General features: G+C 38.0%; 1 protein-coding gene across 1 annotated transcript in view; it reads right to left on the minus strand.

Moving 5' to 3' along the window:
- coro2aa (coronin 2Aa) overlaps positions 1–22,428 on the minus strand; it is a 31,162-nt gene extending 8,734 nt beyond the window's left edge. Inside the window, exons 1-2 of the mRNA XM_086157288.1 lie at positions 22,165–22,428; positions 1,324–1,524 (exon numbers count right to left, since the gene is read on the minus strand). Coding sequence (XP_086013414.1) covers positions 1,324–1,524; positions 22,165–22,179 — 216 coding nt within the window. The 5' untranslated portion in view covers positions 22,180–22,428. The remainder of the gene's footprint in view (positions 1–1,323; positions 1,525–22,164) is intronic.
- Positions 22,429–22,864: the final 436 nt, after the last annotated feature.

The raw sequence follows: 22,864 nt of genomic DNA on the forward strand, positions 1-22,864 counted from the left end.
TCATTCCAAAGCATGTATGCAATTCCTGTCAATGCCAGGAAGGTGGTGAAAACCGACCAGGAGGTTGTGAATATAGAGACAAATGTACAGAAGAATAAAAAGGGTGAGATACTCAGACTGATGGCTTTCTCTGACAAAGATACAGCTTGACCGAAAAATAAAATCTGTGCTGACCTACATTGCTATAAATAACATTTAGTGGCTCAGATGATATGCACAATACTGTCTCCAGTGTATGTATAGTATGTAAAATCTATTCTATAAAGAGATTTCTGCCATTGCGCTATCTATACTCTTGACAGAGGAGATGTGTGCTTTGTATCAACGGTCAAAGACAGTAGTCGATCAATAGTCAATCAATGTTTCTTTAAAATCAAAATGCCATTTTTGAAAATGTACTTGTTCTGTTGTTCCTGACCAGTTAGGATGGGGAATAGAGAACCAGTTCTTTTTACATGATTCCTTAGAGTCATATACCCCAGAGTTTATGAAGTATCAAGTTTAATGAGGGTACATTTTACATAAATTATTACGTAAATCAGGGGCGGCACGGTAGCACAGTGGTTAGCGCTTTATTCCCACAGCTCAAAGGACCCTGGTTCGACAGGGAGACCTTTCTGCGTGGAGTTTGCATGTTATCCGGTTTCCGCAGTCCAGATTAATTGGAAAATATTAGGAAAATTGCCACGAATGAATGAGTTAATGGCTGTGTCTCTATGTATGTGGCCCTGTGATTGACTGGCGACCAATCCAGGCTGTAAAACACCTCTCGCAGATGACGGCTGGGATCCCCCGCCGCCCTGAGTGCAGGATAAGCGGCAGAAGATGGATGGATATTACGTAAATCTATCTACCTTTGCTGTAGCCCTGACAAGGAATTGTAGAGGACATAGAAGGTGACTTTTATTGCTGCATCCTATTTTGAAAAGAGTTATAATACCACATGTCTATCCATACATTTAAGACTGTATACACAACACCTCAACAATAATTGAGATTGGTGATTTCTGCTTCTTCTAAATAACAACCAGCTGCTGGATCAACCTTGAGTTTGATCTCTATTCATTTTTATACAATCATGAAAAAAAGAAAATCAGGATGCAACTTAAACTGTCCTGATTGGAGTGATACTGAGACATCAACAAAGATGATGATGACGATGACTATGACAACGATAGGGGACGATTACAAAGTAAATTCCAATGGACGGAATTAATCACAGAGACTCTTTAAAATACATGTCTGAAACTGCTCCTATATTTTGACTAGAATATTGCACACGTCACAAAAAGTGAATGAGATGAAATCCGTAGAGCAACTCACATGATGCATAGATAGTACAAGGAAGGCCCCTCCACCCGCACACTCAGTGATGACTGCCAGGAACAGGGGGTTGACAGCACAGAAGTTGTTATCCTGGACATTGCGGGTGATGGGCACGCCATCATAGCAGCTCTCTTTGGTAGCAGCTTTACCAAACACGTGCCGGAACTTGGAGCTGCGGTACTGAGGACGCCATGTCATCTGAGAAGGAAACAGATATCAGAGTACATTCAAGGAGAATCATCAGTTACTGTTGACGGGCTTGTATAGGCTATATATTTCTGCTAATTCCTCACAAGCAAAAAACAAGTTGGACAGCGAGAGAATTCTGTAAGATCTGACGGATGTATTCAATTCTTTGCAAATAGAAATTTAGCAAGAAAAAAACAACAGTTGACTAAGTATCACTCTGGCATTCCTCATTAAAAAAACAAGTTATTTTGAAATGCTTTTTATCTTTTATAAAATCACTTTTGGCAGCCCATGTAAATGTCACAAAATGAAATTAGAAATGACATTTAAAGAAATTAAATTCCGTGCTATGATAATGATTTTCAGTAATTACAAAATTTCCAGCAACAGTATTCGTATTTGAGTTACAAATATTTGACATAATTCAGTTGGGTGTAGCTTTGTAACTTTTTGCTGGATTACTATTATTTTTGTTGAGGAGGAGTGGTTTTAGGAACATTTTACTGATAAAATCAGTTACTCAGTCAACCACTGTAGATAATAATCAGGGAAAGAGACATCCAAAATTCAGAGTCTGTTTTTAGCTACTTTTCTTAAGCTTGTCGATGCATATGTCATTATTGTGAGAGATAAGTGGCTCTAGTCCATTGGGACCAAGCCTGGCGAGCCAGCATGTCTGCACCACTACTCTGCCTGCCTGCTGCACCGTCATTACTTATGAATTAGGGGTGGATGAGGCTGATGGACAAAAATAAAATGTAAATGTAAAAAAGAAATGTAAATTCATAGGTAAATATAAAAATGCAGCCTAACAATTGATTACACACAGAGAAAAAAGAACTTAAAAGACAAGACAAAACAGCCATTACATGAGGCAGAAATCTGCCAAGAACAAGACCATACATTTATTTCCAAAGTACAACCTGTAACAGTTCCATCAGTTTTCCTAATTTAAAAAGCAAGCCGGCTTGCTTTAGTTGTACTTAAAAGATAGAATGGCATCTGAATGAGTCAGGTAGGAAACAGGATTTTTAGTTTGATACAGGTGCAGCAGAGATAGCTGGAATGTGAAGCACTGTAAATGCAAGTTTATAATACTAAATGTGTTTGAGGAAAAATAACACACTTTCAAAATGACACAAATAAGATGGGTGTAGGACTCTTCACATTTCAGTTTATGCAACTACCTCTCACTTTCATTCCCAGCAAACTCACTAACTGTGAGGTGTTTTTAATTATATAGCGTTAGTTAAATAAGTGAAATACTTCCAAGGACCATGTCCATCATTTGTACAATGTTTATTTTTGTTTCCTGAAGATCCAGAACTTTTAATCTTGAAGGGTTTTTTTTTCCACCCGACGAGGTCACACAGGAATGCCTCATCACATTACAGAATAACCATTTTATCTGTCCTCATTAAGTAGCTTTGTCTGTAAAATGTCAATGAACACTGAACATTCTCCGACCGAATTCTGCAATTTCATCCAAGGATTTGTCCTAAAAGGTTTGAGTCTCATAAATAATCCAACATCCCAAATATTCAGACTATATCCTCTTAGAAAAAAAACGTGTGGAACATTGATGTTGCTTGAACACCCAATAAATTACTGTTGAAAGTAAAGTCTAAATTTTGCGGCATTCATCTTATTAATAATGTTAACCACTCCCTTCATCACCACCAAGCACTCCTGCTGGACACAATCCGAGCGGATATAATCAACAGTCATGTCTTGCTGTGGCTTATAAGACCAGAAAGAGGCTTTCAGGGTTGGAAGCCAAGTACACATTGGACATCTTTCAAAGTCATCTGATGACCGTAGTGCCCAATCTGCCCAATAAGTTGTCAACATCCAGTCATCTTAACAGACCAAATGGCCATATAGGACATTGCCTCATTCGTTTTTTTTTAAACAAACCTGAGAATGTGTATAATGTTATGTAAAAAACAAACAAACAAAGCTGAGAGAGACTGGTTTGTGATGTCTTATGCAAGCGTTTACAATCTATAGCTTATTTACAAATGTGTTTCGTGGATTTACAGCCTGTGCTTTGGGGTTAAGCATCAGTGGTTTGCTTGACAGTACAAGTCTAGAAACAGCAATTCCTATCACCTCAGATGACCTTTGGGTATGTTTGCCCTCGCTCTATGTCTAGTGCTCTACTTAGCCTGAAAAATATTCAGGATGCATTGCGACCCATTGGCGAGTCTCTCAGCTTTCATCTTTGAGAGGATCAAGCGAGCACTCAAACACAGATTTTTGACTGCTGAGTTTGCACTGCCTCAATTCTGATTTAGATCTTTTATGCCACAGCACCAAAAGCACTGGTAAGAAAAGAGATGACAGAGAAATATGAATCTGACTTTAGTAAGTCAGCTTCGGGTGTCTGTCATGGACATGGTTGATTGACAGCTACCTTGAGCGGTTCTGTTTGACACGGTACACAACGGGCACAAAATAATGTAGAACCTGTGTTAGAATCCATCCAGTATCATTTGTAGGATAAATGCATAAAATCCATTAAATGTGCTGCAGCAAAGCAGCTTGTAAGTAATCTAGCCTGCAAACTGCAACACACTCTTCCATGGTAAAATTTTGTTGTGGTGGCTTTTAAGTAAGCTTAGAGGCAGGGAAACACATATGTTACTGATTGTACATTATTTAGGAGACTTTAGCGGATAAGCTACAATAATGTGGGTTGATCAGAGACTGGCTTTTATACAGCAGTTGCTGTCCTTCTTGGTATGACGTCTGTTCAGCCAATGATAGGAAGCTGCAATACCACATTGAAGATTATTTGATTTTGTGGCCTCCAGCTGTTTAAGAACAACATTTCATCAAAACAAGGTGGGGTATAAATCACAAACAAGGAAAACACATGTTTATGATATTCACAAATATCTGCATAATGCAGAAGAGATTTTGCATTGAACAACAAGGCAGGCCAGTTGCAGCTTCCTTTCAGCTGTGTTTGGCAGCAGGTACACAGCAGGCAACATGGTGGGTGGTTTCTCTCTGTTCTATGCAGCACAGATGACGAAAACAATATTCCAGCTATTTTTACACTGGATTCCAGCTGATCAAAAGAAAGTCACTCACATTCAGTGACAGTCGCATCTTTGTTAATAACTGAGAAAGCCGTTTTTCATGAGGGGCTTTAGAAAGTGTCTGACAAAACAAAGAAAGATCTTGTCTTTAACGTGAGATCGAATTTTATTTTTGTTCAAGAGCAGAGTCAAAGCAGTAACTGTAGTACAGTCTAAACTAGAATTGAATTCAAAACACAGGTAGGACTTTCAAAAAGCAACATATGTTACATCTGGTGTCCAAAAAATGGGAGTGTGATATATATTTTAGCCTGTGCATGGATGCACATGCACATGATGCATGTCAAAACACAAACATATTCCACACTTGGAGCTGACTCAAGACCCTCATCATATTCCAGTGCCATCAGCCACTCCTGTCTCTTCTCACCTCTTCCTGCACAGAGTTCAATCTCTCCTTGTGACTAAGATATCAGTTACTGCGGGAGCAGAATGCCCAAAGCTATGACCGGCAAGAATTTTAAAGCTTCAAATCTACTAATATCATCGCATCCACTGATCTTCATATCAATGTCTTCGTCTAGTTTTTTGACTTCAAACTGTCTTCTGTTCTAACAATCGTGATCTTGCCATCTAATCCGAAGGCCCTAAACCTATAAATCCAAGCACGCTCTGTAAGAACCCACGGAGTATGAAAATGGGATGGCTTTTTTGTCAACTCTCAAAGTGAAATTCAAGACGAGGAATGTACAGGTGTGAACAAATGTTGATTTACCTCATGTACAAAAATGAATAGCGAATCTATGCATCTTTCTGTACTTAGAAAGGACTTTAAAAAGGGGTTTTACTAACTGAATGTGAACATTTGGGGATAATGAGATTGTTATGCTAATGTACTACTTACCATGACTTTCATGTAGTTCTTATTAAGTTTAGGGCTAAGTTGTGAGTTTAGGTAACATGAGGTTAGGCATAAATTGGTTCAAGTAAAGGGTAAGAAAAATCGTTAAAAAAGTGCAACCTTGATAATGTCATTGTGAGATGTGTTGTCATCTTCATCGTCATGAAAGACAGTCGAAACACGTTGATCTCACTCACAGAAAAGTTGTTTTTTATACAACTACAAGTGCTGCTGGATACTTGACCTCTTGCAAAAGGATAACAGCCACATTGGTAATCTAAGGACTTGGTCACCGCGATGGAGTACATGTGAATGGGTGTAAAGTCTGTTTACCTGAAGAGCTGCTTAGATTTCTGCAGAGCATATATTACCAATGAAATGAAACAGAAAGCAGCAACAGTTAGTGCAGCATCTACAAGAAGATTCCTATGTACTGTACAAGTACTCACGTCATCAGGCACATATCCACAAACATGCTTTTTTTTTTCCAGTTTCTGTTTCATCAAATCAATGCCAGAGAACTGTCTATAATCCTGCCAGAGTTTCATGTACATCACTTCAGGGTAATCATTCAGTCAGTTAAGCTTTAAATCAGTTTTTGCAGATGTTTGCCATCAATTTAGATTATCAGATGAGTTCAAACTATTCCTTTACTATGGGAGGTTGTTTAAAAGGTGTATGGATTCAAACTCAAGTGGAATTAACGGTAAAATGGCTTTACTGTGGTATTTTTCACTATATCTTGTCGGAAAAGCTGTAACAAACAAACTACACTGGTTGACCATCATCGAAATGAACATATCACACCTTCATTAGTCTCTAGTTTGGAGTTCCTGTTTGGTTGCTGAGGGACAATGGGGACTATGATACAGGATGAAACTCAAATGACATCCAATTAAATGGTCACCGAGTTCAAAGTTGCTCATCACTTAAAATATTCTATAGCCTGTAGTGTCAAAGACAACCATTAGAAATACCAAGGTAGGACTTTATTGAATTAATCTCCCTGTGGTGGGTTCCCATATTTGAATCATATCATATTCATACATTTTTCCAAACTTATAAACAAAAAAAGATTTTACCCCAAATCTCTTGTCATAAGCCAGAAAAAAAGTTTTCACTTTAAAATGTACTTCTATAAATGAGCCATACATTTTCCAATTTTGTATAAACAGTTTTGAATGTTTCTTTGTGAGTTGTATCATCAGCACAAAGTTGTTTTCTTTCCATCACACATATTCAATTTTTTTTTTTTAGTTTCTTCACTGTAAGTGCATTACTTGGATTACAAAAGTGATCAATCGGTCGCTTATTCATGTTATCATTCCTGTTCTCTCACGAGTGATACCTCTCTCACGTACCCTCCAACACCACTAAAAAAGCAACAAAAAACTGACAGACTATCTGTGTAGAAGGACACAAGAAGGGAAAACTACATCACCCTGAAACTAGGTGTGAAGCAGAAGAGTGCATGTTGCTGAAATACAGCCAGGAGATGTGAAATATTTCTGCCTGCAGGGCATCAAAAGTCATTGCGCTGCCTCGCAAATAAGCTGAATAGATTTTACTTTGCCCAATCTTGTCCAATTTTCCACTTTCCTTTTAAGATGAATGAAGAGCAAAGCATTTTTCAACTGGGTATACTTGCTTTACACTTCTATAATTTTTTTTGAAAAATACATGCATGTCCACAGGAAATAAAACACAAATATATAATTGACGAATAAAGACAGATGTCATGACTCATAGTGTAAGCCATCAATAAGAGGGCTTACTTTAAATAGAGATGTATCTTTGTTTCTGAGGGAGAAACTGTAAGCTTAAAAAAATAAGAAAGCAAAGATTTTTGTGACCTTACTCAAGTGCTGTAATTTGCCTGGTGTAAAAAAAAAATATATGATCAGAAAGGACTTATAAAGCCTGATGTCATACCTGACACAGTCACACACATCATTCATTACTCAACAGCGTCAGAATTCAATACTACGTGCAATTTATTTGGGCTCAGTATACACACACACTACACCACATGCTCGAAGCTAAAAAAAAACTAAACAAGGACCAGAAGACAAAGGTTAATGAAAAGACCTCAAACTGACTGTGATTCAAACCCAAAATCACATATTTCACTCAATGGTAGTGTTTTACAGGGTGGACGCCTCCTTAAAAAGACATTTGAGGTTTGAGATGACTAGACAGGGACCGCAAATGATGTCACTATTACTGTTGTGGAACAGCTTCAATTTCATATTGACCTTTTATTTTTCAGCAAAAATAGAAGATACGTCCACGCTTATGGCAGGGAATGAGTAGCTCCTCATCCAAGTTTCAGGAAAAGCAGTTATGAGAATATGAGAATGACTACAATTCAAGAAAACACGCAGGGAGAACATTCTAAAATATGCAGACTCAGGCAAAATTGTGTGTAAAGAAGAGATTCATCTTGTTCAAGCCTGTCTCGTCTACGTGCTCAAACACCCCCCAACCCGCTGTATGAATTGCCAGGGGGAAAGGTGAGCTCACACACACGCAATTGTGGACTCCAGAGTTGAAAGACTAAAAGATCAATGGTGGAATGTTAAGTTCAAGAGAACACTCAAAAACAAATGGACTCTGGAGAAATTAGGAGACAAATACGGATACGAGAGAAAAATGCAACTGATCAAGCGGAAGTGTGGAAAAGGCATAACTCACCCTGACGAGAAAGTCAAAACTGGGAGCAGGTTTGTGATATTTGTCCTTGAGTGAGGAGGTACCACGGGAAAGATGTAAAAAAAATAACAAAAAACCTCCAATTAAAAAAAAAAAGAAAGAAAAAAATGTTGCAAAAGTACATACAGTAAGCCAGTTCTTTACCACACACAAAAGCTAAAAACCAAAATTAGCTCCTCTTCTGTGATGTCCACAGTCCTGGAAATCATAGAGGATGGTGTGTGTGTGTGTTTGTGTTTTTGTGTGTTTGCGTATGCAGCATGGGGATGAATACATGTGTGGACAAGCAGGGTGAGAGAGCAGGAGTGTGTGTACACTCCCTCAGAGGGGAGGTGACTAGAAGGAGAGAGAGCAAAAGAGCAGCAGGTAATCACATTCCCGCTCCTTCTAGGAGTGCCGTTCCCTCTCGTCACTCCTCCACAGTTTGCTCAATCAGGATTTCTGACTCAGTCCATGGATGGGTCAAGAGGGCGGGAGGGATAGAAATACTAAGGCTGCACTTCAAACCTTGTTGCACAAGAACAAAGACTTTTTAGTTAAGATTAACGAAGATATTCATCAAACAAATCAAAAAGGAATTCAACTGAAGCAATCATGTAGAGTGGTATGAAGGTGGATTTAGATGCAAATGGCGTAATCACAGCGTACCGTGTTTCCTCTCTCAATTCTCGTCCTTGTTTTATTGTTCTGTTAATAATTGATAAAATGCATTAAATGGTGAGTTCCAGAATGGCTTTTACTGCATTTCTCATTCATCAAAATGTTGGGAGTATATAGTATGCTCTTTTAACCAAACTATACCCGTACAACTGCACGACAAGGAAAGTAGTAAATTGTTTTTACAAACCGGGTTTCCATTCTGCTCCATTATATTCCAGAGTGAGCAGATTTCTCAGCCTTGAGATTTTTCATTTTTGGCAACTCACACCAACAGATCCCATTTATCTAAACAGAGATAATCTGTCTGATGGCAATGAGACCTCAGATACTGCATGGATACCGGTGTTGCCAGCAGAAATTTTCATGCCTTTCCCTCCATACTCTGGTGTTGACCAACATGGACCGTTTACCTGCTTGCAGTGCAAGGGCACTCAAACATGACGGGCGGACAACAAACAGAAACCATAACGTTTTCAGCTTTGCCATCTTGCTGCACCAACAGATACTATACTCATTTGTAGATGATATGTCCGTCTTTACATGATAGATGTGTTAATACTAATGAACGCTAAGGTTTTTTTTTTCCACAACACATTCACCCATTTCCCCTGACAACCTCTAAATGCTGTCGAACTTGAAATTCCTAAAACTTAGCTCTATCAATTGGAAACAAATAACAGTGCATAATGATAGATTGGCTCATTTGTATGCCAGAATAACAAACAGCCATACCCCACTTACTTGGCTTCAGTTTGACAATGACAATAATAAATGTAAGTCAGAGTGAAACCTTATGTAATGGCACATTTGCACTAGAGGTTAGAAGCGCTCTGTCTGACAGGTCGATAAGAGAGCAATCAGTCATGGGGGAAAAAAAACGGTTGCTGACAGCTGGCCTTCACGTGATCAAACAGGGGTGGAGAGCAGAGGCTGATCAATTCTTGATGTTTCACAAATGTGCATGCCTGTTTGTAAAAGGCAAGATACAATCACAATATTTGGAGATCTGTAAATGATTATGTCTGACAAGCATTGGAGTTGCTGAAAAAAATATTAACATACAACGCTACAACTTTAAAATGCCACGGTTAATCTATTTACACTGTTTATATTCTTTTATTTTCTTTATTGTTATACTTTTTCAGATATTTCTATATCTTACTGCTTGAACATTATTAACCACCTCTGCTCCACTTTCTGCTGCATGAATTGAAATATCCTCACTGTGAGATGATTAAATGATTATTCTATTCTATTTAAAAAATGCATGAGCATACACATATTTTTCATTTCATGAAAAGTCTTTCCTATAGACTGACCGGGTAAAATTGGCACTATCCTATCTCAATGTGACACAGTCTTCTGGTTTGGAACTTATTGTGTAGTGTCCTACACAACCATTTATCTATCCATCCAAACATTCAAGAGGGAAAAGGGGAGGGGCGTTGACAACTTCGAATCGAGCTAGAAATACCAACTGCACCAAAAGGACCTTAAATGAAGCACCAAGACCAGTGTTATGAAAGCAGAAACACTAAAGTTAATGGAATTTATCCAAAACATGCACTTCACCTCCACACAAAGTTGTGAGTAGTTTGTTTGCAATTCTTCTGATGCAAGTTGAGCACTCAAAGTGCAAATTTCTGTTATTTTATCCCTGAGATGCTCATCAACTGAACAGAGGTAAAAAATCACTTGAGACCAAGAGGTCTGTAACAAAGTACTCCACATTGTACTGTATTATAATCAATGCAATTTTATTTTAACAGACTGTTTAAAACAAATTGGCTTCAAAACTCTCTCAAAACAATCATAAAAATATTCTTGCACTGCTTCCAAATTCCTAAAAACAACTTGCAAAAACTTTTTACAAGTGGAAAAACCTTTACTTAACTTCTCAACTGTTCTATATTTCATTTAGCATTATTTTGAATGCAGAAAAAAGTACTTCACATGACAGTGACTAACCATTAGTGTAAAGAAATTATGTAGAAACACAATGTAGCCATAAACTGAGACGCCCTTATCATTTTACCAAAAGATTTGTCAAGAAACAATCAGCCACAGACTAAGGTAGTTGTTGTTACCCAGTTTCCTTTCATTCAAGCCACTTGTTTTGAGTCAAAGTTGAGACTGCTGATCCATAAAGACAGGGAGAGAGTCCTAATAGTGTCTGTCCAAAGGGGCTTGCTCTCTAATCACACCTGCGCAGACTAATATTTGGCTGCTCTTTGAAAACACAGCATTGCAGTGACCTTCCTTTCTCACTCTGTCATTTCTATTTAGCTGTCTGACTGGGTTGTGACTGCAGGACACCTGTATCACTGTCATGTGCAGTCCTGTGCTTTAATTTAAATGGCTCTAGTGGGGATTAGGCATTTTACTCAAGTACACTGAGGGGAGTAAACAATCAAGTGCTCTTCAAGTGATCTAATAATGCAGGGCTATAGACAGACATTTGCCCAGACAGATTCAGTCAATAATTGGATAGGTCATCAGAACCCAGAGTACACAGGATGGTCATTTGGGAAGCAAATTCAGAATGAATCGGGAGACACCTTTTTTGTCAAGTGAGTTCCTAGTTCGTCTCAAAATATGAGGCAGATAACACTTTAAATGTTTCCAATAATCAAAAATATTCACATTTCTCCTGTTCAGGTTTCTATGCTTCAGTGTGTGCAGATTAGAAGCCATAATTTCTTCATAAGTTTTCTATGCAAACAAGGGTGGCTTCTGAAATATTCCATCCTTCTTGGATAGGACATATTAGTACTTTCCAACAGAAAAGCAAGTGTAAAACCTGTATTTTTACAAAAACTAAATGAACCAAAATTTATCTCATAGAATTGTTGGAGAGAAACGTTATATCATGCAAACACTAGCCCAGCTCTCACAATAAAATTCAGTTGTGGTAGCAACCAAAAGACAAAAGATCAGTATTTAATGTTTTGAATATTATTATAGACAGAAATACAATCAAATTATATATTTATACCATTTATTTATTTACTGATCGAGTAATGAAATAACATGTTGAAAAACATCCCAAGAATGGTTACAAAAGTATGACTAAAAGTCCAGCGTTTTGGTCAAAACGGCACGGACGTCATAGAATCTATCTCACAATATGATATCTATATTGTGAGAAAAAAAGACTGTCTCTTTTCAGATTTATACAGTTGACCTTTTTTTTTTTCTCAAATAAAATTAAACCAACAATGTTTTTTTAGGTTGATAGAGAAGATGGTTTAGATGTATTTTTTTACTTTTGATGTTTTCACTCTTTCACACTGAAAATTAACACTTGTTGTATGTACAACACATATTGTATGTATTGGATACATTAACAGTAATCTGAATCAGAATTCAATTATTTTTCAATTAATGTAATCATTAAATCACATTTAAAATGCAATATATGTATGGCACTCTCTGTTATCTGCTTAGTAAGAGAGTAGCACCACTGAAACAGGAATGAATCCCTAAGTCCTGTATATCTCATGGTCGAGTTGTAGCTACCTACTTGTGTTTCAACAGTAAAGGTGTGGTACTGAGTCACCCACAAAGTACCATCTTTGCCAAGATGTCAACCCTTTAAGATTTTTTTTTTTTTTTCAAGATTTTATATAGCAACATGAGACTGAGAACTGATAAATCAACAGAGGAGACTGGAGGGACTAGGTAATTGGACAATAATCATGTCTGCAATGCTTTATCAGAAGGACAGCTATAGGACATGATGATCTCAGCTCCATGTCAAAATGCTTGTACAGTGCGAGCCATTCTTTCGTGCCTGCTTCACACCAATAATGTCTGAAACAATTCCCAAGTGGTGATATCACAGCCTTACCCACCTGCTTACCTTCACTTTGGCACAGAGTCTAGGACATACAGCCAACAACTGCTGGAGTTACATCAGAGAGAAATGCTTCATTTGCTTTGGTGAACATAATAAAATCTGTTAGGACTTTATTACTTTTCTTTGTTTCACACTTGACAATTACATGAAAAATTTAACATCTAGCAGTCAAAGGATCAGTCAGCATACAAGTCAATCGGGGCCCTAAGCATGAATCAACTGAATAATTATAATCATGTGGGCAAGTCCTTGGATATTGTATTGTATACTCCTGAATATTGTCTGGGGCTATAACTAATATGTGTGTATTTCTCTTGTATTAATTAGACCAAGTAAAGAGACACAGTCAGTGGAGATTGCAGCTAAAGCGCCAGCTAAAAAGAATTAGGTTCAAAGGGAAAGGAACATGCCAAAGCACAAAATAAGGGTTGATGCGCTAAAATTAGCTCAAGCAGCTCTGCCAAAGGAAACTAAAGACACACATTCACCAGAATCTATTTGTTGAGTGTCGTTTATTTGATATATGTTACATGACGGAAAGGCCAGATAATGATATTTAGCAAAGAGCTTCTCCAGAAAACAAAACAAGAAACAGTGATCCTTGTCACTTCAATTAATAGTGTCAGTGAGCCTCACCAGATAAAGGTAGTCCATCCCTTCTAACCATAGTAACAGTAGTCAAGGTGAGTTTCACTTTCTGGGACTCAAGGGGATTAGCTCGTCTTTATATGGGCTCAGCTCCTTTATAAACAGTACACAGACGCAGCACTGTTGCAGCGTACAAGCTACTATCAAGCAGAGGGAGGCCACGGCTAATCAGATCACTGTATTGACCAACAGCATTAATGTGTTATGATACTCAACACACAGGACGTGCAGCTCGTGAACAATAAAGAGTCGATGCACTCAGCAAAGAAAGCATTTCTGTAAATGGAAAGGCAGTCATTCAAAAATAAGACAACTTACTTGTAATTTGTTTTAGCACCTGTGATACAGTCTTCATATCTGCTTTCAGGCCACTGTTCAAACAATGATTCATGCACACATCTCCGCAAAGATTGTGCCTATACATGACACTGACAGAGAGCACTGCAAACAACAGCTGGCTTTTGTGCAGGAGCAGATCACCTCCATGGTAATTTACAGTATTATAGAGACAGGGTGATATAGGTGTATGTGATCCCATTAGGTTGCTTTTTCTTCATCAAAGTGGCCCCACCATAGTCCGCTGCGAATATAAAGTGGAAGAATATGACAACTGCATGGAAACAAGACCAGATGGTGCTGAAATAAGTCCTGCAATTTATATAAGGTTATGTTAGGGAATAGTTCAATGTTCTACGAGACACAGATGGGCTCCATGTGCCACTTTTTTCACTGAGCTGATACATCAGGTGATCACAAAGGATAGATGCAGCAGAGCCTTACTATTCAGTAGTCCATTCTCATGTATGTGAGTGGCAGAGTGGTAAGTAGTGCACAAATGACAAAAAACATGTATATGCGGCAGACCATTTGTCTACCCAAATAATTGTATATAGGGGAGATTCTCTCAGATGTCTATGTTTTTTTTTCTGCACGTACAGATGAATTGTCACATTGGCTCACTTTCTGCTACAATGCAGTGTCACAAGCTGAATGAATGATTGATTTCTGAAATATATTCATAATTGCTGTGTGATTTGAGTGAGAGATAATGTGATTTAAAGTTAAATAAATACATATTAAGCATAAAACCTACATAAATTATAACATTTTATCTTATTATCTTACATGTGGGCAGATATTTTGTTTAAATGTGATCATCATCGCTAGAAGGGGCCAACTCTTAAGGTAACCTCCCAGAATTAAAACACACACAAATGTAATATTTATACAACAGAAACTCAACTAACATGATAGGCAATAAATATGGTTTTGTTTTGTGTCATGGGCCAAATTGTTGGACAACTTGCACTTGCTCTGAAAGTACACTTTATGAACTACAGACAGAAGGGCCACTTTGGGTTTCAGGAATCAATATTGGTTAGCGTTTACATGCACACATACACACATGTTCGCGCACACAAATGCAAGTGTGTACATGCACAGCAGAGAAGGTAGCCCTCCACTTTTCCCCATGAATAATGAATCAGACTTTGCAGACCCATCTGCCTCATGATCAGGACCCTTAAGAAACAACAAGGTCTGAAAGGCTTGAATAAATAACATCCTGTCACTAATGATTTACCTCAATAAAAAAGCGAAACATATATTGGACGTAGGACTGGATGAAAAGGGAAAGGAATTAATATTAGGATTTACAGAGGCCCTGTTTTGGAGCGGATCTAATAAGTTAGATAATCAATTCTACATTTAGCATTTATTTGGACACCATAATGGTGTATCACAAATGATACGGAAAAAAAATCCAAAGCATTATTGCTGTTGTGAAATGTTCCATATTAAAATTTCTGTCACCCTTAATTAGAAATTTCACATATCTAATTCAGGGAGAGGGTTCAAACAACAACTCATTTTGAAACCTTTAATTTGTTTATATTTCTAAATTTTAACGTTGGAAACTGAAATAACTTACTGCACATCGTAATATCTTGCAGACAACTCAGGATGCATTATTTTCTTATTAGTGCTAGATTAAAATAGATTTTAACACTTATTTAATGTTTACAGTTATCTGTACTCCTAATAATTCTAAATAATATGAAAGGAGTATCCAAGTAATTTAAAGTTGGGGGACTGAAATTCTGGGGGTATTATAATTTCCAGATTAATTTAACTTTAAATGAGTTCTGGAAAAACAGAAAAACCTAGTCCCGTTGTCTGCATCACAATCAAATTTACAGGTAAATCATGGTATGGCAAAGCCAATGTGCACTTATACTCACACTTTTATCTCAACAGGGTATTGAGATAAATCAGTACAATTATAGAATCTAAAAAAGCTGGCTTGGCTTAGAGGTTTTATTTTCAATGCTAAACTTCCTCAAAGCATATTGTTAACATTGGTCAATGTACTCTGTACATTGCTGGTTGTCTCGTGTGTCAAAAGGATGTGACCTTGTAATCAAGTAACAAGGGGGGGGAGGGACAATCTTTTTAGGGTGTCGTCTTTTATACATCTGATACCAGCCCCCATTTACCCAATGAATAGCCAGCCAAGGAGTGCTTGACATTGAACAAATCCACACTCTATTTTTTTGTTTATTTTTTTTCTTTTTACATAATCCCCTAGCTGCGCCCCCACGTGGGAGCAGCAACAGATAATCCGCACATAGACAGCTGTCATGTCAGAAATGTGCAGGACGACCTGCCACGACTGATCTGAGTGACGTAACCATGAATACAAGACGTACAAGGGTGACAGTTTTCCCTAAGCTGTTTGTTTTAAAGTCATTAATGGAACTGCAGTGACAACGGACACAACCAGAGCTGCACCAATAAGGAAGCTGTGTGGTAGGACAATAACTGTGAGAGGCTCTTCAGTCACATGCAGACTCCTCTTAGATAAGAGCATTTTAGGATTTCCAAACCATTGTAAGGACAAGTAGAGTAATCATCCTTAACATGCACCAACAAAATGTTTGCAAACTCCTGTGCATTTAAAGCAGAATTGCTTCCTTTGTGTGCAACAGATGTGCTTATAGAAAGAAAACAAAATCTGTATTACGCAATAAGCAATATTACATAGATGTTTTTTTCTATGTGATGTTTCTAAGGGCACTGAAATTTCATGTGCATGTATTTGTTTTCAATTTTTTTTCTTCTTTATTGAACTCTGTTCCTCCTCAACAAATGTGGAAGATGATCTTAAGATTATATAATGGACTGCATTCAAATGCTAAAAGTTCATTGTAACGTATTAAGGAGCAGAGGGTCTTCCTCTACTACTTGTGTAAAAACAATGTGCAACTTTTTATTGTGATTTTTTTCAAGAATCGATTCAGTTACAACACAAACTGAGAAGTAATTAAATTCAAACACGTGCTGTTAGTAAATGCTGTCTTTACTGTATCTACAATTGTTTACACCGCAAATCAAATTGCATTTTAATCGTTTACTTATTTCAGTTTACTTCACAGAAAAATGTTGAGAAAGCTGGGAAACGACATATGTCTATATCCATCCAAGGATCTATTTAAAAATGGTAGCATGTTTGTTCAATTTTAATTTTGTTAGAATTTATATGCTATGTAATTTCTGCCTTCAATCAATCACCAAAAAATGAAAAATAAATAAAAAGCTGCAATGACATGACTACAAATCGTCAGGAGAACAATTTTCAAATGTACAAAGTATTACCTTAAAAGGCGCAAGAAAATAATCTAAAAATCAGCAAGCAATCAGTATGCAGTTTAATGAGACAATGTTTAAAACTGATGTCATCTTGAGCTCTGTGAACATGTTTCGCTATTTTCAACCTTCTGATTCATACGGCTGTTTTTTTCTTTTTCTCCAGAACTTCATGGTCCAACTGCTGGCCTCTAAACTGGTTCTGACACATCTGTTTGTGTTCAGTACTAATAGTCTGTCAATATGCCAAAGATGTGACACATTCTGTGCCAGAAACACTGCTGATCTTCACTTTGGACCATCACACTCTCATAGTGGACAGACATGCAGGTCGGTTTCTCAGTCAATTGTGTGGTCTGCAAATGAGGGAACTGCTCAGTGTGACATCTCGTAAGAGCTTTCTTTCATGGGGAAAAAAATCTAATTGAGGAACTCTAGTGCTATTGTATATAGAATATGGTGAAGCAACCAGTCCATTTTAGCTTTCAAATTTCTGCACTGATTACAAGTGTGTGTCTGCCGTGGTACATGACTCAAAGTTTGATCTTGAACAACACACTTGTGGCATAATCAACAGTACAGCTTCTACCTCTTAATGTCAGCAATCACATTATTGCACAACAGCAGCCAGACAGAGACATATTGGCTGTAGGGATATAAGAACCAGGACATCAGGTTCAGGGTCATGTTTGCATCAAAGCACACCTTCACTAAGCTGTTATTACAACAGGTTAGACTTTGATACCTTCGACCAGCAGCTCACATCAGCTCAGAAACCTGTCCTAGTTTTGACGTGACAGAACGATATAGTACAAGATAAACTGAGAAGAATGTATCCGTCTCTGAGGAAAGAGATAAGTCAAAGTGGGAAAATTTCAGGTAACAGGTTAACAGTGTGTGGTAACATACCGCGGGTATAAGTTAGTGTGTTGTGACCTGACATGAAAGTGTAACACGGGTTTTACTACAGACTGGGCACGGATAAACAGAGGAGACTAAAGTGTCATCACACACACCACGAACTCCTCATTAAGTCCTTCAAGATGGATTTTCTACAGTTCAAAAGGCACCGACAAGAAATTAAATTTATTTTGGCAGGGAGTTTTCCATTCCCCACAGTGAAAGTGTGTTGAAAACTCATTAGTCTAATGCTTACTTTGGCAAGTGTTTGCCATTAGGATGATCATAGGCCTGAGTACACTGATCCAGTGCTGGCATGACACTGCAACGCTCCGAACAACTCGAAACGTCAAGCCTCATTCCCCAGTAGCGCAGCACACTGCTACCCTTTGCGGAAAAATGGCTCACCTTTGTCAATGCAAAAAGGTAACACAACTAGGAAATATAAAATTACAACATGGACATGGCTTAGATTAGCCCTTCATATATGAGTGTAACAAACTAAAAAAACAAACACTTAATACATTCTAATATAATTTGTGTTATACATTTCTGCACCAATCTTAAAACTCTAAATCTGTATAAAATGATTAAGCCAAGTATCTGGATTTTTTTTTTAATGCAAACTTCTTTTAAGACATTTTTATAATTTTCTAGCAAGTAGCAACTCAGCTCAAGAATAATGCATTATTAGATCTGTGATATAAGCGGATTCCAAGAGACTAGAGACACAGTTTTTAAGCAAATTTTTAATTGCAGATATAAAAACCTGCATAGAAAAGCCAACAAATTCACAAAAACGTGCATTGGTTACATCACCTTTTACCCCTGGAGTTTCAACTTTCTTCGAAAAAGTGGTAATGAGCTTTATGAAAATAAAATGAAAAACAACCCCCAGTCACAGTGGAATATTTCAATGAGGGAGAAAAAACAACACAGATCTACCAACTTTTATTTGAGAGCTGGCTGCTTACAGAAGTCCGTTCCAGCACATTTATACAGCTTGGACTAAAAAAAATTCAGAAAATTAATCCAAGCACATGGCGAGACACTAAGGTGCTCTTTTTTTTTTTCTAATTTAGAGGGCCTGCCATTAACGTGTGGATACAGGGCTCCATTCATTTATGTAAACTTGTTTAGTTATGCTTGAATAACATAAAAATTAGATACATTACATATGACAGAAACTATCATTGTGCAGCATTTTAGAGCAAGCACAAAATGCAAGAGTCAGAGCTTCATGAAATGCATCTAATGTTTTTCAAACCTCCTGTTGAGCCCTTCACTAACATGAATGCAGATTAACTTATTTGTTTCTGAAACTTTACGTTTGTTTATACACCAAGCAGACCAAATTAAGATGATTGTGATGCTCACAAAAATTGAACTTATTTTGCAACAGCTTGTTTCAGAATGTAAGTCCCTGAGAAAAAGTATTTGGGGCCAGTGTGCATAGTGTCAACAACGCCATACTTGAAATTCCACTGATTTGCCTCAATGCCCCAACACTCCTCGTAGCGGCTATGGTCTCCGTGTTTTTTGATATTGAGGCCCATTACCACACTGTAAGATAACAATCCACATTCCGCTTATACATGTTGATGATGCTGAAGTGCTGGTATACCAACAGAATCTTCGTTTTAGGAGAAGGTAAAGTATAGTTGATGATATGGCTCATGCAGAAACATGCATCCAAAAGCATCCAACAAACAGTCATTTGCTTATTTTGTGAGTTCTCTTTGATAAAATAAACAGTTTAATAGCTTTCCATCATCAATACACAATTTAATGATAAAATCAGCCTGCAGGTGCAACCAAGGGGCTGCTTTGGAAGGGATGTGCCACCCTGCTTATCAACAAGAACCACCTGGCACTGAGTCCTCCATTTTCTCCCAATGCTCTACATGTGGTGAGCATTAGACTCGGGTCATTACACTCTGAGCTCTCGAACTGCTTTTTCTTTTGTCTTAAGTTTGTTTACATCCATACAGACCAGAATGATAAAAACAATGGGTCCAAACCATCTGGTGAAGTGGTGACCGGACACAAAACAGCCACCCATGGGGCTAAAATAATAGATTTCACTGACAATTGACAGCGTTTGCAGACATTTCAGTGACATTCAAGGGTTAAAGATTCAGAATGCATCTAAGGATGCTGTTACTTGTTGGGACATGTAAAGCTTTTCATTAGCATTTAATCTGCTATTTATTTTACCTGTCTCTTGGGGGCAGAAGTGCACGGTGATGTATTCACAGGTAGTTTTGAAAACACTGCTGAAGTCAATTTTCAAGACAAAATAAAGAACGGCTGTTGATCACGATCTGTGCTCGGAAAAATTACTTTGCACCCGAATAACAGATTAACCAGGTTTGGGCCATTTTAAAATTTACATCTACAAAAAAACGAATCCAAATGGGGAATTATGTTAATTTTCAGCTAATATAAATAAAGTAATCCAAATGACAAAGATGGAGGTCAAACACGAACAAATAATAGAAAGAGCAGTTTTTTTTGCAACAACAAAGCATACGATTGAAGTCATAATAACAAGTGGTATCATGGAAGACATCCAAAAACATTGATGTTGTCCTTCATTTCCTCCATCTCATCATACAAAAACAAAGTTGGTTAGTTTCCCATGTCGAGTTGGAGCCTTCAATTGATTTCGATTGGGTTGTGTCATTTAGTTTGGAGCTAGAGAAACCTGTTTCCACATTCCAGTCACCACTGTCTGGTTCTAGGTTCATTTGTCATCACATCATTTATTTTCTTCCACCAGCAGAAAATGGTCAAAGATCAGTTTTGGTTTTGTTTTTAACACATTTACTATATCTGGCCTCTGGCTGAAGTCAAACATATTTCAAAATTTGTGCTCAAAAGACCACCATTTTTTTCATTGATTTTCTGATATAAAAAGTCAACCTGTCTACTCTCCTTATCCTAAACGATGGGAAATGTGGACACATTTGGAAGAAAATATTACAAAACAACCTATTCGTTTACTATCATTATACTTTCTGAGCCAGCTCAGGAAGTTCAACCTGCCTCAGGAGCTGTTGATTCAGTCTTACACTCTGCTCCTTCGTGATCGTCGATTCGGCCACCAAACGAGACAGGAAAAATTTGAAAGTGACAATCATGACTACGGAGCAATAGCCAAACTACCCTCTCTTCAGGACCTATACACTCCTCAGAGTTAGGATGCAGGCACAAAACATTACTGCAGAAACCATCACACCAAGGAAATAACACATTCTTCTTTCTCTCCTCTGGGAGGAGGTACAGGTCACTGTACAGTACCAGACATAAGAGTAGCTTTCTCCTGCAAGCCATCGCTCTAGTTCATACATGATCCCCATAGCACCTTGCATTCCTTGTCATGCACTAACAATAGCATTTGTACGTGATAATCGCTATTATTTTATGGAATCTTTAAACAAGTTCACTGACCACATTACTCATATGGCTTATCACCTTATTACTTAAACAAACCTTGCTCACCTTAGTACTAAAACTAACATGGCGCTATGTAATTTGTATTTTGAATTGTGTACAATGTTCTTTGTCCAATCATCGCTCATCTCCACGTCAATGCGAGGTGAAACTGTCAACCATAGCTAAATTCTTTGTATGTGTGAACGACACCACTGGTCAATAAGGCTGATTCTGATCACGACCAGGATTCAAGGAAATAAGTGAAATTGAAATCACTGCGTGCTAAATCATAGGAATTATTTTGAATAGATTTAAAAACTAGGGTAGCATGAAGAAAACAATTGTGTTTATCAGCAGGGCGTTTTAGCGCCCCCTAAAGGTCAGATGATGTATTACATCACTACCTGCTGCCCAATGTAATTATATATTTATCTTTGTTTGTTTTTTGAAGTACGTCGCAGGAAAAACTCTAGGGTGATTATCCAGCTTCGGATAACTGAAGACATCTTCTACCGGAAACTTTTCTTTGCACTTCAAATAAAAATGAGCAAAAACACACCGGCGTGGAGACACAGAGCATCATTCCCACCTGCGTCCCACTATGGAGTTAGTTGCCTTCACCTGCTTCTCGAAGTGGGACTACTTTCGGTGTTTCTTTACGGTCGTTAGAAAGCGAAGCTGCCACGCGGTTCACCCAAAACACACACACACACACACACACACACACACACACACACACACACACACACACACACACATAGACGGCTACTTTCACCCGTCCACTACACGCGTGACCGGAAAACAGGCGAGCGAAAAACGCCGTGGAGGTTTCCACTCACCTTCGAGACGGTCATGCGTTACGTGGTGTGGCGGCGAGTGGTGATTCGGCTCTTTTCGGCTCGGTTCGGTTCGGTTCCCCCTCCGCGAGTGGACTCTCGGTGGAGCTGCGTCAAAACGCCGGTGTCTGTTTCCGCTGCTGCTGCCTCATGACGCCGCTCTTTCCCAGGACCGTCCCGTGGAAAAGCGTCCTTTTTTTTTAAATAACAATTAATTCAATAAAAAAAACCCGAGTGGAAACAGCGGGTCAGAGGGAGAAAAAAAAACACGAGCGGGAGGATGAAGAGGAGAGATGGGAGCTCAGGATGAGCAGGGCGGGGAGGAGGAGGAGGAGGAGGAGGAGGAGGGGCGAGGCCTCAGCCCTCCTCATTCATTGAAACCATTAATCGTCGTTAGACTATAAATTATGACGTGATTTTTTTACTATTTTTTATTATATTTTTCTATATATATATTTTCACAGATTATAACTATTTCTATAGAATATGTCTTATTTATACACTCTGTGGCAATACTTGTGTCCGTATTTCTACAATATTAAATTAGAGTGGCAAATTCTAATTTTAAAAGTAAAATACTTGTTTTTATTCTGAAAAGTATTTAAATTCTTTAGCTTTTTATAATGTAAATTTCAGCACTGTATTCGTTTTTAGTAAATTATAAGATTTGTGTTGCTTGGAATCACGCTTACTCAGAAATCTA

Source organism: Fistularia commersonii, chromosome 12 (assembly GCF_037954325.1).
Source record: "Fistularia commersonii isolate RoL2024-O1a breed Wild chromosome 12, RoL_Fcom_v1.0, whole genome shotgun sequence".
NCBI lineage: Eukaryota > Metazoa > Chordata > Actinopteri > Syngnathiformes > Fistulariidae > Fistularia > Fistularia commersonii.